Here is a 19,318-nt window from a genome sequence, read left to right on the forward strand (position 1 = left end):
AAAGTTTTCTAACCATATGTGTCATGTTTTATGTCATATTCTTAAAATTCCATTAATTATATTATTAATATATTAAATAAAGCAATAAATTGATTACTTATAGTACATTTGAACCCATAGTGTACTACAAGTGGTCTCTAAATACATTTTTTTAAATACAGAGATAGTATATTAAAAGCAAATTTTATTTCATATTTTATGGTGTCTCAAAATGGCACAGTTGAGTACACTTAGATGTTCTTAAGATTATCTTAAGAAGTGCTAAAGAAGAATTTTTTGTATATTAAGTACAAAATTAGTACGCGAAAATAGAGCACTTTAAGTACATTATAGAAATTTACTTTTTTTCACCTGGGTACATCGCAATGCTGATAAGCCATGTTCAGTCACAACTTTTGAATGTGAAATAAAAAGTAAATGTTGTGCTTGTGATATAGTACACTGTCATGGTTCATGGGTTCACTGACGCATTCTCGCTCTGTCTACGTGTGTGTGTTTGTGTTGTGATGCTGTCAGCGTCAGTAAGTCATTAGCGTTGCTAGGGTGACTAACGACGCTGATTAGTTCATAGGTGCATCTTGTTATCAGTCCTATATGTAGTCCTGCGTTTGCTGTGTTTCCTTGTCAGATTGTTTTGGTGTTCATCTTTGTGGTATCGTGTCTCCAGCAGTTCTCCCTTTGTCCTGTGAGTAGTCTGTTCATGTATGTATTCTCAGCCAGCCGTGTTTCTCTGGGAACTGTCTGCAAGTGTGGATTATCATCCAGCCGGGTTTCTCTGGATTGCTATTTGCTGGGTTCCTGTAGCTACTCAAAGCCTGTTTCTGCAGTATTCTGACCATCCTGCCTTGTTCTTGTGGAATCAATAATTGATTAACTCTCGCTATTGGATCCGGTCTTTATTTCGTGACAGTACACAACCATGGATCAGTTGTGCACTGCAAACGCGGCATATGTGAACGCACAATAGCGCGTGCTGCTCCTGCATTGCATACACATTGTGCTTCTCCGCTCTACTCCCTGCATTGTCTTTTTTGGTCGATATTAACCAACGTTTCATTTCAACATAAATAATACCCAAAGCTTAAAGCCTAAAGAATTACCTATGTGCACATGTCTGAATGTTTAACATGGTGCTGTAAATTGATATACTGCAACTAATGCTATTGCTAATATGTCGTTAATCTGTCATAATTACATAAAATTAAGGTACAATAGTTGCCCCCTTAAATTGATTTTCCAGTGTAATTTTTTTCTTTATAAATTAATTTTTAAATAAATGTTTTAAATATTAAAAAAAAGATCAAAGGAGAAATTTGCAATAAGTTGTCTTACTATATTAAGCCTTACTATACTAAATAGTCTTACTATATTACTTACATAATAATAGTTTAATTATATATTTAGACTTTTTTTAAAAACAACAGTGGCGGACAGGGGTCAGCATGGCCATCCTAACTGGTCTGCAGCTATGCAGCTCCATACGCAACAAACTGTCATGGGGTCCGCCCATGACCCTGTCGCAGGTTCACCGCTGTTCCTTTATTGGACCACTTGCCAGTGCAGACCGGGATCATCCCACAGGAGCATTTTTCCTGCTTCTAAAAAACAGGTGCCGTGATGAAGAGATAATCAGTGTTATTCACTTCACCTGTCAGTAGTCATAATGCTATGCCTGATTGGAGTATATTGTTACCGTGAATTAAAAACACTCATATCATGATATGAGATGTAAGATTTTGATCTCCCACCCCTACAAGGTGTTTGCGAGTGAAGACATTTCCATGCAGTTAACTTAAGCTTACATCAGGAAAATCAGGCCCTTTCTAACAGAACATGCAACACAACTTCTGGTCCAGGCCCTGGTCATTTCTAGGCTTGATTACTGTAATGCTCTTCTGGCTGGACTGCCATCATGCACAATCAAGCCTCTTCAAATGATTCAGAGCGCTGCAGCACGTCTCGTCTTTAACGAGCCCAAAAGAGCCCACGCCACGCCTCTCTTCATCTCTCTGCACTGGCTACCAGTTGCTGCTCGCATCAAATTCAAGGCGTTGACGCTTGCTTACAGATCTACCACAGACACAGCACCCTCCTACTTCCACTCACTCTTACGAGTGAAGGCTTGTGGTACCATCACAGAGAGGCACAAAATCACTCTCCAGAACATTCTCATTCACTGTTCTTTGCTGGTGGAACGATCTTCCTGCCTTCATCCGGAATGCAGAATCCCTGGCAATATTCAAAAGACAGCTGAAAACTCATATTTTTCATGAGCACTTAACCTCATCCTAAAAAAATAAAATAAAATAAAAAACCTTTTTATTCCTTTCCTTTCACTTCCTCTTTTTTGTAGTTTATGATACTCTGAGCACTGCCTAAAACTTGTATTGTGAACACTTCTTGTGTCTATTTGCCTTGTCATGACGACTCGCTTGTTGTATTCCTCACTTGTAAGTTGCTTTGGATAAAAGCGTCTGCCAATGAATAAATGTAAATGTAAGTGTGATTAATTTGAATAGTAGAAGCAAGTTTTCAAGTTACCACACATGTGCCATTGTTATTTTTGTAATAGGAATCTCAGATTTTATTATTTTTTTTATAAACTTTTTGCTGATATTTTCCCTCTTTCTCAAAGGCTCAGCTGCAGAGGACAGTAAAGCTGCTCTTCATGAGACCAGCCTCAGACTGAAGAACAAATTAAAACAGGAGTGTGAGAGAATATTGGTTGGTAATTCTCAGACAGGTCATCAGAAATACCTGAACGATATTTACACTGATCTATATGTGGTGGAGAATGAGACTGGAGGAATACTGAGTGAACATGAGGTGAGACAGATCGAACTCAAACTATTTGATGCCAAGTACACACCAATCCAGTGCAATAACATTTTTAAAGTCCATAATGGTCGACAAAACAAAAAAGTGTTGACGATGGGCATCGCAGGGGTAGGAAAAACAGTCTCTGTCAATAAATTCATCCTTGACTGGGCTGAAGGAAAAGACAATCAGGATATTGCCTTAATTTTCCCTCTTCCATTCCGTAGCCTGAATTTGATTAAAGAAGAGTACAGTCTCATAGGACTTCTTAACAAATACTTCTTTATTGATCCTAAAGATCTGCCCTCTCTTCCTGATGGTGACGGTAAGGTCATGTTCATCTTTGATGGGCTGGATGAATGTCGCTTACCTTTGAACTTTAAAAAGAATGACGGATTTACAGATGTTCACAAAGAGACAACATTGAGTAAGATAGTTACAAGCCTGATCAAGAGACAACTGATTCCCTCTGCTCTCGTCTGGATCACATCCAGACCAGCAGCAGCCGGTCTGATACCCCGAAACTACATTGATCAGGTGACAGAGGTGCGAGGATTCAATGATGAGCAGAAAGAGCAATACTTCAACAAAAACAGCAGTCCTGAGGTTGCTGGAAACATCATCCATCATATCAGGAAATCCAGGAGCCTGTACATCATGTGCCATATCCCTGTCTTCTGCTGGATATCTCTAACTGTTCTTCAGCCTCTACTGGCTCGAAAGAGCAATGAAAAAACACCCACAACTCTCACAGGGATGTACACAAGCTTCTTACTTACTCAGCAGCAACAGATGACAGAAAAATACTGTGATGATCCTGAACCTGAAGCCAACCCCAGGTCTTTTGATGAGATTATTCTAAAGCTTGGGAAACTGGCCTTTCAACAGCTGGAGAAAGGAAATCTGATTTTCTACAAAGAAGATCTTGAGGAATGTGGACTAGATGTCAGTGAAGGGTCGGTGTTCTCTGGGTTATGCACTCAGATCTTTCAGGAGGAAAAAGCTGTTTCAGCAAGAAACATTTACAGCTTCGTACATCTCAGCATCCAGGAATTCCTTGCTGCTCTCTATGTGTTTTTGATTAGTAAAGATGAGAAAGCAAAGCTAATTTTTCAATCCCAGAGAGAAAAACTGACATGGACACTGTCCAGAAAGACACAGTTTCAGCTTCATAAGGCTGTGATCAACAAGGCTTTACAAATCGAGAACGGAAACCTGGACCTTTTCCTCCGGTTCCTCCTGGGTCTCTCTCTGGAGTCCAATCAGAGTGATCTGAAGGAATTAGTGCCAGTACTGAAACTCAAAACAGAGAACATGAAAAGCACTGTTGCCTATATCAAAAAGAAAATAGAGAAGGAGAAATCTGTGGAGAGGACCATCAATCTCTTTTACTGTCTGAGTGAACTGAAAGATGACTTTCTGGAGGAAATCCAGAAAAACCTGAGCTCAGGAAATCTTTCAGCACAGAATCTCTCCTCTGCTCAGTGGTCTGGTCTGGTGTTTGTGCTCCTGATGTCAGAAGAGACTCAAGAGAAGTTTGAACTTCAGAAATACAGAAGATCTGATGAAGCAGTGATAAGACTGCTGCCAGTGATCAAAAACACAAGAAAGGCACTGTAAGAGTCTTCTTTACATTCATTTATATGCACTGTTGGTCTTTAGTAATTGCGTATTCTTTTTACATGGATGCTTGTTTTCATTTACATTTATTCATTTGGCAGACGCTTTTATCCAAAGTGACAAGTGAGGAATACAGTGATATTGTGCCTTGAATTTGATGCAAGCAGCAAGTGGTAGCCAGTGCAGAGAGATGAAGAGAGGCGTGACGTGGGCTCTTTTGGGCTTGTTAAAGACAAGACGTACTGCAGCGTCTTTGCAATGTGGTCTTTGAAGGTCAGTTGGTCATCAAGGATTACTCCAAGATTTCTGGCCGAATTTGATGGGGTAACTGAGGATGCACCTAGCTGGATGCTGAAATCATGATTTAGAGTCGTATTGGCAGGGAAGACGAGGAATTCCGTTTTAGCCAGGTTGAGCTGTAGATGATGATCTTTCATCCATGCTGAGATGTCCACCAGACAGCTTGAGATTCATGCAGCTACTGTGGGATCATCTGGTTGGAATGAAAGGAAGAGTTGTGTGTCATCAGCATAGCAATGGTAGGAGAAACCATGTGCCTGAATGATGGGACCAAGTGATGTAGTGTAAATGGAGAAGAGGAGAGGTCCAAGAACTGAACCCTGAGGAACCCCTTGTTGGCCTAGACAGTTCAGAAAAAAATGAATAAATGTAAATGTAAATCAGTTTGCGTGGTAATATTAAATGCCAAATTGTTTCCACCATCATACAAGTTGAACCTGAGTTTTACCCTTTTTATTATTCTTGATTGTATCATAAATTTAAAAAAATACAGGTTTGATGTTTTATGAAAATTGTTTTAACTTTGCTTACATCGCTACAGTCAAAGGTTTTTCCAAGTTATCTATGCTCTACATTATAAACACTACATAATAAGCATTGATATCACTGATTGTTGTGTTCGCTACACAGGCTACAATGTTGTAATCTCACTGCTCAGTGTTGTGAGAGTTTGTCATCATTTCTACAATCCTCAAACTTCCTGAGAGAGCTGGACCTGAGTAACAATGATCTACAGGATTCAGGAGTGAAGCTTCTTTCTGATGGACTGAAGAGTGCAAACTGTCACCTGGAGATACTGAGGTAAATGGTTTTAAAAATAATTAACAAAATGCTATCACAATAAATGATTATAACCGAATGTGACATTTGTGACCCGTCACGGAAACCAGGGACACAAGTCGGCAGCACAACTCTCGAGCAAAATGAGAAAGAAGCATTTTTTTTTTTCAAAATTGGTGATTTTCGTTTTTTTGCAGAATCTGTTAGTTGAGATCATGAAGAAGCCTTTCCGTGTTTGAGATAGCAGTATTGGTATATTTAAAAGCGTACATTTTGAGGTTGAAATCGGCTTGTTTTTCAGAGATTCTAGCACGCAGTAGGGGCGTGTCATTGTCTGTGTGTATTTCCATACTGGGAAGTGTGGCTACTTATTATGCAGCGCTCTGGCCGGCTCTAGCTGATATCAAAATTCAATGAAGAACCGTGGCTGTTACACCGAAAATGTTTTGAAGTACTTCTTCGACAAGCTGGATGCTTATGAACAAGCGCTCACTGATTCTGAAGACGATCTGAGTGACGATGAAAGCGGCATAATAAGACATTATCTCTCTGGAGTCGGGTAACACGCCGGCGCATTTTGCAGGATTTTTTCACATTGCAGCAAAACAGACTTAAAATACTCCGTCATTTTTAGTCATAGAGACATAAGTAATATATCAATTGGAACTATAGAATGTCTTCTTTTATTTGTGTACACTCAGAGTAAAAACAAAATGTTGTGCTTTTTGAAAAATAAAGAAAACTAACATGATGCGTGATCTCTCATCTCCCTCTGAACGAAGTCCAATCTGATAGTTCTCAGAAAATTAACTGTAACTTAGTGAATACTAATCATAAAAAAATTATACTTATGTCTGAAAAAACGTTGAAATGTCAAGTTTTAAAACGTGTAAGTCAAATCGAAAACAAACCTTCTTTGTTTATGTAATCTGTATGAAAAGAGAGCCATGTCAGAAGTCTGTGATTCAGCTCATTATCCGCTAATGCGGCCACGCCCACGAAGCCAGCGCTATTCAGACGCAAATTCAGTCAATACATGCAGACATCGTCTCAATAGTGTATTTATTGTCTTGAAAAGTGTTTTGAATAGCCATAGTTAGCGAACTCTGGCCTCTGTTAGTCCAGTTAGTTCCTGGATTGCCTATTCTTCTTTAACAGGCTTCTCATGTGAGAAAATTTCATTTCATTAATATAAAAAAAAAAAAAAGATAAATTACTGACATTTACAATGCACATTAACCTTTATTATTAATAGTATGCGTTCCATGCAGCTTTACAGGGGGTATGGCTTATCTAAATGAGATGTAAATGAGCCCTATTTTCACTCCCAGCAGGTGAGAACAGGCGAGAACTAAAACTTTAGAGTCGTTTTTCTCCCTATAGAGCTTTCTTAAGTGCCTACTTTCAAATGGCCACAACTTCTCCAAATATTATCAGATTTCCATGTGTCACACATCGCTGGAAAGCTTTGAGACTACATTTTCAGAATCTGCGAATAACTCAAAATGCCCCAGAACCGACTTGTGTCCCTACTTTCCGTGACTGGTCACATTTGTTCTCGATGTATTGGAAATAGTCAATGGAAATTGATCAGGCCTGATACCAAGCTCATGTACTTGTACTCATACAAATATGAATGTGCTTGAATCTTTCGTTAAATCATTCTTCAGATTCTTGACTTGTCACCATCTGAACAAGCCCAACACAGTTGATTGATCATCACAGAAAATCAATGGTTCAGTGGATGGAATCAAAAGTTCCATTCGTGCACACTCACTACTGTACATGTTTAGAAAAGTGAATGAATACTTTGGTACATTTCCACAAACACTTTTGTTACTTTAATGACTGAATCTACAGACAATAACAGCATGCAAACTGCACAGGTCAGTGTGTGATAGTGACTGATCTGATTGTCAAACTAATGTCATGTAGACTGTTGGTGTGTGTGTTTGTAGATTGTCTGGCTGTATGGTGACAGAGGAAGGCTGTGGTTATGTGTCTTCAGCTCTGAGTTCGAACCCCTCACACCTTAGAGAGCTGGACCTGAGCTACAATCACCCAGGAGATTCTGGAGTCAAGCTACTCACAGATACACTCAACCCTCCAGACTACAGACTGGACAAACTCAAGTATGTTCAGCAGGAATAGTTTGACTTTATTTATTTCATACATTTACAAAAGTTCTTACTGAGAATAAACAGAGGTTTAGCTGCAGTTATACCACAGGGCTGTTGAATGCTTGATTCTGATTGTTTGACACTTTCTAAGGTGCTCAAATATTGTCAAGTAAATGCAGAGCTAAAGTAGTTTCAGGCTGGTCTCAACTAAATTGGAGCATGATTTTTCCGACTCTATGTCCAATACAAAGAAACACAAATGCAGTACAGACACACTAACACACAAACACATTCAAGCATACACATGCACAGAAATGTGATAGTGCTGCCCCATGACTTCATCAGTAAAATAGTTTCACAATTTATGTAGTATGCCTAAAAAAAGGACTGTAGTAAGTGATGTCCGATATCTAGCTTTTCTCAAGGGGTGTTGGTCAAAACACAGGATCCAATCAGCTCCATCCAAAGGATGTTTATTTGGTCCTAACACAATGGTAACTTTAATCCATGCTGTACACAACACAGCTGTATAAGGCTTTACAGAATTAAAGGGTTAGTTCACTAAAAAAAATTAAATTCAGTCATTTATTACTCACCCTCATGTTGTTCCACACCTGTAAGTCCTTCGTTCATCTTCAGAACACAAATTAAGATATTTTTGATGAAATCTATTGGGTCGCTGAGGCCTGCATTGACAGCAAGTTAATTTACACTTTCAATTTCCAGAAAGATAGTAAAGACATATTTAAAACAGTCCATGTGACTACAGTGGTTCAAACTTAAATTTTCAAGTGACGAGAATACTTTCTGTGTGCCAAAAAACAAAATGATGACTTTATTCAACAATTTTCCTTCTTCCATATCAGTCTCGGACACACGTTCACGAGAGCACTACGACACATGCGTGTGGTGATATGAGACGTGTCATTTCATCGCATGAATTACCCAAACATCTACATCTACATCATCTACATCAACAGCTCTCCATTTCTCTGTCTTTCAGAAGCTTGTGGCTGTGGTTGTGTTGCAGCTTCTTCCATCTCTTTTAGTTAATTCTCTGTATATTCATTTTTGAATAAGTAAGGTTGTGCAAAAGAAAAAAAAAAAATCATCCTTTATGTCGAAATCTGCAGACATTGTTATGAAATGTTTTATGTTGAGCACGTGTCTTCCTCTGTAAATACAGTCCTGCATTTACAGGTTATGGTGCTTTGGTGAACGTGTGTCCGAGACTGATTATTAGACATTTTTGGGGGGTTTTGGCGCACCGAAAATATTCTTGAACCACATGTTTTAAATATGTCTTTACTAAATTTCTGGGATTTGAAAGTGTAAATTAAAGGGTTAGTTCACCCAAAAATGAAAATTCAGTCATTAATTACTCACCCTCATGTCATTCTACACATGTAAGATCTTAGTTCATCTTCAGAACACAAATTAAGATATTTTTGATGAAATCCAATGGCTCAGTGAGGCCTACATTTCCAAAAAGATAATCAAAACTTACATTTCCCAGACAGCTACTAAAGACATATTTAAATCAGTCCATGTGACTACGATGGTTCAACCTTAATATTATAAAGTGACGAGAATACTTTTTTTGCACCAAAAATAACAAAATATTATATGACTTATAAATGTCATATAAAAATATAAATGACTTTATTCAACAATATCTTGTGATGGATGATTTCAAAACACTGCTTCATGAAGCTTAGAATCTTCACAAATCTTGTTTCAAATGAAAGGTTTGGAGTGTTAAAGTCACATGATTTTAGTAAACAAGGCTTAAGTCATAAGTGTTTCGAAATTTGAATGGCTTCCATGACATTGGCGGTTTGATTAACGATCCGAACCTCTGATTCGAAACACAAGATTCGTGAAGATTTTAAGGTTCCTGATGAAAACAGGTGCACATGTGTACAGACTCTATTGAGGTACAGTAGTAATGTCACTGTTCTTTAAACAGTTAAGCTACCCTATTAGAGACACCCTACCTAGAGACACCAGCTACACTATTATTAAACACACACTCACACACACATATGAAACTACTCCGATCAGCAAAACATTTTAACCACCTTTCTAATATTATGTTTGATCCCACTTTTGCTGCCAAAACAGCCCTGACCTGTTGAGGCATGAACTCCACTAGACCCCTGAAGGTGTGTGTAATGCTTCAACACCTTCTTCCCACATTTATGTGGGAAGAAGGAGGCGGGAACTGGCAAACACACTTTAATATTATATAGACAAATACAAAATAAAAGTAAAATGGCAGCCATCCCTCATTGAGGACTGCCGAACACTAGCACAATAAAAACATAACATAAATCCAGGCCCGGTCCTCTCTCGTCCTTCACTGTCGTCGCTCCTCCCTTTATGCTTCCGGAGCTCCTCCGTGAGAACTGATTTCCTGCTCCTGTGGACTGTGTATAAGTTTGGGATATTAGGCCTTGTTGCCATATCTGGACAGCAAGTTTTATGCAGCATTTTGTTTAGTTTATGTGGCACAGTTATGTTTATATTCGTTTTGTAATAAATCATCTATTGGAACGAGCTGTGTCTGTAACAGTTTTTTGGTTCTGTATTTGATTGGTAATGTACTTAGCCTTACAATTTTCCAAAATTACAATCGTTTTATGTGTGAGTGAGTGAGTGAGTGAGTCTCCGAGAGTAAATGAGTGAGTGTGAGAAGAGTGTGTGTGAGTGTGTGTGTTTGTGTGTGTCTGAGGGAGTGAGTGTGTGTTTACTGACTAACTGTATCACTGTGTGTTTTCTAGTGTGGATCATGGGGGAGAGTTCAGGATAACAGCAGGACTACACAAATGTATGTATACACACACACACACACACACACACACACACACACACACACACACACACACACACACACACACACACACACACACACACACACACACACACACACACACACACTCTCTCTCTCTCACACACACAGTATCTGTCAGCTGATGCAGTTTAACAATAAATAATAACTATGATACTTTTAGATCACCATTATTAGAATTATTGCTAAGATAGTAAAATACTACTGTAAATGAAAAATGAATATTTTATAAAGAGTGTGTATTTTTACAATAGGATGTTAGAATACTGTTATATTGGCAGAAATGGGCAGTTTCAGTGAAAACAGGTTTATAAATGCATCTTATTACAAATCAGGTGAAATACTGTAATCAACTGTCCACAAAAATGTTGGATATAATGCGAATGTGAAAACTGAGTGTAACTGGTGCTCACTGCGTTCCCAAATGCACATTAAACTCAAGGCACATGCAGAGATGGAGTTCACTGCATTCATTCCCTGTGAACTGAGACATGGAAAACAAGCTGATGGAGTGAGCAAAGTGTGAAACTCTGAAACATGCAGTGCAACGGACTACAGACTTACTTAATTATCGTCTTTTGTGATTTGATAAGGGCACAAAGCCATATTGTGCTTTTTATTTTAGTAAATGAGATGCTTTGCCAAAGTAATGACACAAAACACAAAGACAAAGATTTATGTTATTATGAGACATGTACAATATCTTTGGTTCAAACTGTGTTTCTTTAAAACCTGTGTACACCTGGTCACTTCATGCATTTTCTCTGATGGGATAGCTATCCGATCATGAAAAAAACAGGTGTAAATGCCCTCTGAAACGAATTCGCACAAATCACTTCAGGAGGAATTCTGGGACGCATTTCAGACGAAACTGAACAAGCAGTTATAAATGCATCTGGATGTTGAAACCAAAATTTAATTGGGGAGCTGTGACAGCACTCTCCACCCTACTTCGTCTAAATCGCACGAAACTGGTGCCATTTGTCTGTGCTCGATTTGTGACGGTTTGTGCCGTTGAAACAATGAACGACACCGTTTCATGTGATTTGGACGGCATGGGGTGGAGAGTGACGTCACAGCTCCCGAATTATATTTGTTATATCTGTAAAAGGCAAAAAATTACAGTGTTTGTTTTAACAGCACAAACCAGCACAAATCGTGCACAAACGCACGACACCGGTTTCATGCGATTTGAACGACATGGGGTGGAGAATGACGTCACACGACCAAAAAAGTAATGCTCATTATCTCAAACACCAAACCAGCACAAATGTTAGTTTTTGCGGCACAAATCAGCACAAACTTAGCACAAACAAATGACAGTTTTGGGGATTATTTCGCTTTATGGGGTGCCAACTTTTGTTATGTTAGGTATGTTATGCAGCTCAACACGATGAAATGTTAGAATATCATCAGTATCATATTGTAATGTTGATCTAGCTTATTGTTGGTCTCAAACAGCCAACAAACTAATAAATAGAACAACATTACAACTTTCAAATGCAGTTTAGTATGATAGTGTAACTTGAGACCAGATGGCGCTGCGTTACCTCACAGTTGTAATTGGTCAAATAAACTGACCTGTATGAGCAGTATTTCAGATTTGTGAATAGTTCTGTAGAATGAAATGTCCTCATACCTTTATATGCCCTGGGACTCGCGTGGCACTGATATCCGTCTCTCATTAGCCCACGATTTATTTTCGTCCACAGCCCGCTTCATACCACAGTCATGTTAAAAACATGAATGCATTCAGTCATCCATAAACATTATTTCCCCATAAACATGATTAGATCCATTGAAATGATGACAAGTCCATGATTCCACTCATTCATGATTAATAAATGCTGTGTAAGTGCAGTTCATTATTAGTTCATGTTAACTAATGAACCTTATTGTAAAGTGCTACCTCATACTTTGTTGGTTATAATGAAAGCACCCGGGCTAAGCAAAAACTCAGCCAATTTAAGGCTACGTCCACACGAAGCCGAAGCTTACCGTAAACCAATCTTTTTTTTTCCTCACCTCAAAAAAAATCTGCGTCCACACGAAACCACTGAAACGACTCAAAATGATGTAGTATACATGCCAGACCAGTATGTGGCGCTGTAATTCTGCCACAGAGATGCACTTAAAGCAGCAAACAAGACTTGGAGAATGCGCATAAACCTTGCGCGCTGTCATAGATATAAGCTGTTTCTCAATATGCGTACTTGTCTGTACTTGTGTTCTTGTGAACTTGTGAAACGGCATCAGTCGCTGTCCAAGTACTGTTCCAATTCAAAGTTCGCATCTAGCCAAAGTTAGTTCAAATCCCTGGATGTGTTCTTGATCCGCCCCTTTTATCGAGGATGCATCGCGAGGTGACTTGTGCAGACTTGAGACAGCCAGGTATCCCAGAATGCATCTCGCACTAACCAGCAAGCGTCAATAGTAAAAGAGAAAACCCGCATATTTTAAACATAACTGATATTATGTCATGATTTGTAGTTTTATTTGTAGTTTTTCAGGTGAGAATGTGCTGATTTAAAGCTCAAATTTGTGGTTTATCGATAAAGATAGCACCTTTCTAAAAATTTGATCTGATGTTGTTGGAGTTGTGAGATCCAGGAGATCACCGGATGCTCAGTGCTCATGTGCCCAGCCGAGAGCAGCCTTACCTCGGCTAGTCCTTCTGACGTTTGCCGCTGGCTCCGTTTTGGCTGAGAGCAACGTGGCGTTCAGTACCGTCGCAAGGGCTGTGCCAAGTGTGCGACCGCACAGGGCCTCGCACCTCGCCTGCATTTTATGTAGTTTATGTCTATTTTGTTATTACAGTTTTTCCAGCAAACATTGATAATAAATAAAATTCCTCTGTCTCGCAATTATGTATAATGAAGGCCACATGAAAAAAAAAAAAATTATTATTAATTTTCGAATTTCGATATTACGCTCTGCGTCCTCGCGCCACTATGAACTGAAAAAATGGAAAAAATGTCGGGTGCTGCATGAGAGCGCGATCGATTTCGTAAACACGAGTCAGGTGGTGAGAAAAGGAAAAAATGAAAAGAAAAAATGTTTCTAAAATCAGAATGAAATAGGCTATAGCCTTTAGCCCTGAATTATTAAATTGTAATAATCTGTCTGTCATTCATTGTCATTGTATGTAATTGTTCAACATGTCAAAATAAAGTGACAGCTGAACTGATGTAACGCCAAAGTTCAAAGTGTAGCCAATGATTTTGTCTGAGCTCTAATAAAAAATAAATAATAATAGGCTATAATTAATATGTTCTTATTTTGTTATCTTAATTGTCTGTATTAGACAACTGTTTTACGATAGAAATGTTCAATGAGCAACTGTAATAGGCTATCTAGTGACAGACTATCTAATCTAGTGATGCAAACTACTCAACTTTCTATGCAAGTCAACTGTGCACAGGGCCTCGCACCCCCCTTGCGACGGCCCTGGTGATGTTTTATAACTTTATATATTTAGGCTATTTAACTTTTGTATCTACTAAAGCACTGATTTTGTACGCTTGACTGAATTGTTTGCTTTATTTCTTATTGTATATTCTTACCTTTAATAATGACTATTATTGATCGTTAAAACTGACATTTAACAAATAGAGACAGGGTTGTGTTTTATGTTATAGCCTATTTCATTCAATTACAGTGAAGATATTCAGAGTATGCACAATATTACATTTAATATTTTTGAAATGTAAACGAAAAGAGGCAGGGTTGTTTAATATTTTGTTTTGTTATAAATATATAAGCAGACATTGCAGATAATCAATCACTCGTTGCCTGAGGCTATTAATGTTTTTGTTTGTTTTTTAAATGAAACGAAAAGGGGCAGAGTGGTGTTTTATAACAAATTTCATTTTATTCTTGGCTAAAATATACCCGGAGATAACCAGAGTAGCCAGAGCGAGCTGAGTGACGTTATCAAGTACACTGCTGTTCCATTTGCACAATCACTGGACTTCACCGTCCACGGGAGTTCGTTCTCCTGAGTCGAACTTACCAAGTCCTAACTACCAAGGACGCGAGGCCGAACTTTGCGAAGTGGAACTTGGTTTTGAGAAACGCCTATACATAATAAAGGCTAGATGTCTCGTCTGCACTGCTAGACAATCGTTCTTTGTCAGACACGTGATTTTGTTGTGTGTGACATCACTGCGGCGCCATATTTGTGGTATCCCTGCTGACTGTGGCTGCGTCCGAAAACCTAGGTAGCTGTCTTGCTGCCTCGCTATCTTATAAGAGAATGACTTGTACGGCAGCATTTGTGCATGAAGGTACCTCACGAAATTGATTTCGGACAGACTTCTGAGGCAGTGTAACAGTTTAATGATCTACAGAGATATAGCGCGAGCTTTGGTGAGAACTAGACAAATATTGAATTACTACAGTAGTAATTTCTCGATAGAAATGATATCAAAATTGAAATATGTTGATCAAAATCGTACATTTATACACAAACTGAGCAGCAAACGCAACTTTCGGACGCCATCTTTATTTTTCTAGCTCAACTGTCACAGAATGGAAAGCACAGGATTGTGGGATATCAAAGGCAGCTAAGGATACATCTATGCTTCCTTCAAAAATCGATCTGAGCAAGGTATCTCATGAGAGAGGAAGTGAAGCTGACATTGGATTCAGACATGTCTTGATGCCTTCTTACCTTGAAATGTGTCCTCAGAAGGCAGCATTTTCCAGTTTTCGGACGCAGCCTGTGAGAATGAAAGAGATTACACGAGTAGAGATAACAAGTAAATAACTCGCAAAAATGAAGAAGCACAAGAAAACTGTGAAAATGTGAAAATCGTGATAAACTAACTAAAGATGCCAGAGACCGTTATTTGGAGAAATTGTCATCCATTCATAACATAGATCTGCAGTAAGTTGGAGTGCTGAAGCTGACCCCACATTACTACCTAAATCATCATACTTATAAAATGTTAACTATCTTGTTTATGGTATAAGCGCATATACTAGTGAACAATTTAAAAACTATAAATCCCTCAAAGCCCACAGACATTTCACTGATGGCTGGGTGCAGGATTTATTTATATTCTGAACGAAGGACTGTGACAACACAGTAGTAACGATAATAATGATGATGTTGTGTAAACTATATCATAAGTGCCTGATTAAGAATGGTTTAGTGTTGTGATCAGGAAGAATTTTGAACTTCATGCATTTTTCTTTATTGCATTAAGTACATAAACCAATGTATAGCACAATAAACATTGTTCCAATAAACAAGGCATCATCATAGATGAATGTAGAATTTAATAGTGTATTTTATTATAGTACATTCTGATATATTATACCTTTAGAGCCAAATTTGTAAATTATTGTCCTCCATTTACCTCTGTGTTGTCTGGTTCAAAGACATTATGGATCTCCTTTTTTTTTTTGTCCAAAGGCCTTAATAATAATAAAAACAAAGATATGTTGTGTAAGTTAAATATCTGGTTTACAGATTGTGTATATTATTAATTATCTTTTTAATACTATAAGTGCATATACCTGTGAACTCATAAAATAAATCTACAAATCCCCCTGAAAAATGTAATTATACATGCTTTATTGTTCATACAATTCTACAAAAGATTCAAGCGTGCGCTGTCAGATTGAATGGTTTCTCTGTGAAAATCTCACAACGGTCAAATCTGCTACTCTTTATTTAAACAAAGGAGACATATGTCTCCGGAGCTTGTGTCGAGCATAAATGGGTGTGCCAGATGAAGCGTCGATTCGAGGCTTCATCACAACACTTCACTAAAACTGTTTGCTGCACCAAAAAACTGTAACAAGCAATTTGCAGTATTACACTCCCTCCACAATAATCACTGTACTCAACACAGCATCAATTTTGTTATACATACTGTCACTATCCAAACAATTTATGAATAATTAACTCTGTGTGTGTGTGTGTGTGTGTGTGTGTGTGTGTGTGTGTGTGTGTGTGTGTGTGTGTGTGTGTGTGTGTGTGTGTGTGTGTGACAGAGACAGTTGTCTCTGCACAAGTAAAGTCAGACAGAGAAAGATACTTTATTTTATACCCAGGAAATGCACAAATGTCTGTTCAGGTCATAGACTCAGGATTAATTTTGTCTATTTCTTTGCACAGTAACTAGGTGTCACTAGTGAGCAATGATGAATGAAGCTTCGGCTAATGAACCTTTTGGTGAAGCAATGGGTTGCGAAGCCTCAGTGCTTCATGAGGCTTCATTTGCCCATCACTAGTGTTTAATGCTGATGTGGCTCTAATGTAGGGAGGGATGGTGTCCAGTTGGGGTCAGTCTCCATAATCTTTAAGCAGGCTGATCTGCAATGAAATGAAAAGGTTTTTAGCTACATAACATAAGACCACAGCTGTAAAAAGTAGTCAGAAAATTAGAATCAGTATATGGATACTGAGCAAAAATGTAGTACCTTAAGTATATAAAATAAAAATGCCTTAGCAAAATTAAGAATACATTTTTTTTTAGACATATTCAAGTAAAGGTATTCAGTTTAAATTGACTATTGTTTCATAGCACATACAATCCAAAACAATGTGTTGCTATAACGTTTGCTACTTCAGAAAACAGAAATCTCTAACTTACCTTTGTGAATGTAGAAAGCAAGCATACATGAATGGAGATATCTTGACGAAAGTGATGTTTTGTGTCTCACCGCTGCAACCCATGCGATCTGGCGCCTCTGTTATTGCCTCTGTTATAAATCTAATCTCATAGTAAAGTTTTTGACATTTTCTATCGTGGGCCATATTATTGCTGCTTTCAACACGACAAAAGTGTACCGTTTTTTACAATGAAAAGAAGCCAAAGAAAAAACAACTCTGCACTGATGCAGAAATTGTTTGGATACTTTACAAATGACTGCGACACCCATAATGCACTTCGGTTTTCACGAGTGTGACATCACCTGACAAAAACCGATGGAGGTTGACGTCCGCACCTGGCGGCCATCTTGTCACAGTCAGCTCGCTCACTCGTAACATTGTTTTAATGGTGCTTGTACTTTTTAAATAACCATAACTTGCTCAATTTTCTACCGATTTTCAAACTGTTTGGTTTGTTATAAAGGACAGAGATGTACTTATGACACTGCATACTTATGAATAATTATAACCATGCACTTCCATATGAAAATAACATTGAACAGAACAGAGGTGCAATGAATATACACACGCATTTATTTATGTTAAATCAATATATAGGCTACTAAAACTCAGTGTACAGAATGGCAACATGATAGTATATACAGCTATGGAAAAAATTAAGAGACCACTCCAAGTTCAGAAATAAATTTTTCCATAGCTGTGTGTATATATATATATATATCCCAGATAGCACACGTACGCCTGCAAGATGTTCTTATGATCTTATAGATGTTTTTTAGATGTCAGTTTTACATGCATTCTAAATCAAAAACATCTTAAAGACATCTTCTAAACGTCTATTTGACCTCTGACAGGAAACGTCCTATAGACGTATTGCAGATGAACAAACACTCTAAAAAAACACACACATCAAATAGACGTCTCCGAGATGTACGTGTGCTATCAGGGTATATATATATATATTTATATATAATATATATATATATATATATATATATATATATATATATATATATTTATATATAATATATATATATTGTTATGTATCTAAAATGTTAGTAAAGGGTTTTGAACTTAAAGTGAAGCATTCACGTGACTGGAAAGAAAGTGAGGCTTTGTTGTTCGTTAATCACGTGCGGGGCACAAACTAATGCAGGGTGTCGTGGAAATTTTCAATACTAATCCAACTTCGCCACTGACAATTCAAACAACCTCCAGTTGTCAATATAATATATAATAATCAGTACCAATACAGTACTACAGTATCTTTGAGGTAATTCCCATCCCGAATATAATACAATACAGTACTACAATACCTTTGGGGTAACTCCTGTCCTGAATATAATACAATACAATACTACAGTACCTTCGAGTTAATTCCCGTCCCGAATATAATACCATTTAATACTACAGTATCTCGAGGTAATTCCCTTCTCAAATACTTCTAATACATTTCCAATATTTCGAGGTAATTCCCATCCTGAATATAATACAATACAATACTACAGTACCACAATACTACAGTACCTTCAGGGTAACTCCTGTCCTGAATATAATACAATACAATACTACAGTATCTCAAGGTAATTCCCTTCTCTAATACTTCTAATACATTTCCAATATTTCTAGGTGTAATAATAAGGTGATGGCGTCCTGTCAAGAAGCTACTATCACTACCTCAATCACACATGAACACACAGGTCTTTAGCATCTATACACTCTCACCGTACTTCTCAGGTGTACGCTGGTCCGACACAGGATCATTAACACTAACTCCGAGTATTACAGCCTCACCCCGAGAGCGACTCTATAGTCTTCCAACACTATCACTGTCTCTGATGTGGTCCTTTGAGTGTAAAATCTTTAGTACTTCTATTCATTAGCTGTGCAGCATATACCTGACATGACTCCAAAGTTGCTCTTTGTAGAAATGAAGTTTTATTTACAGCCGGGAGGTCATTCGTCACAACAACAGAGTGAGTCTCAATGAATAGAAAGATACATGCACATTTAAGTCTTACAGTTGAGTAAAAATCAGTGTCTTCTATCACAGACTATCACAGTCGTTAGTTGTAACACGCATGTTTTAAATACTTCCACACATGCTAATATGAAGAAACGTATTTACTAGTAGCCATATAGACAATATACAGAGAACAAATTGTGCCAAAATCAGAAATCTTTGGGAGATATCACTGAACATTT

General features: G+C 37.9%; 1 protein-coding gene and 1 pseudogene across 3 annotated transcripts in view; both read left to right on the top strand.

Moving 5' to 3' along the window:
• Positions 1-19,318, top strand: part of LOC137006055 (zinc finger protein 721-like) — a 970,851-nt pseudogene that overhangs the window by 785,619 nt on the left and 165,914 nt on the right.
• Positions 1-19,318, top strand: part of LOC137006186 (NACHT, LRR and PYD domains-containing protein 3-like) — a 40,484-nt gene that overhangs the window by 14,140 nt on the left and 7,026 nt on the right. For all 3 annotated transcript variants that reach the window (XM_067366767.1, XM_067366759.1, XM_067366776.1), the window contains 4 exons: positions 2,636-4,433; positions 5,368-5,538; positions 7,476-7,649; positions 10,421-10,467. In XM_067366767.1, coding sequence (XP_067222868.1) covers positions 2,636-4,433; positions 5,368-5,538; positions 7,476-7,649; positions 10,421-10,467 — 2,190 coding nt within the window. The remainder of the gene's footprint in view (positions 1-2,635; positions 4,434-5,367; positions 5,539-7,475; positions 7,650-10,420; positions 10,468-19,318) is intronic.

The sequence above is a fragment of the Chanodichthys erythropterus genome, chromosome 3, assembly GCF_024489055.1.
Source record: "Chanodichthys erythropterus isolate Z2021 chromosome 3, ASM2448905v1, whole genome shotgun sequence".
Taxonomy (NCBI): domain Eukaryota; kingdom Metazoa; phylum Chordata; class Actinopteri; order Cypriniformes; family Xenocyprididae; genus Chanodichthys; species Chanodichthys erythropterus.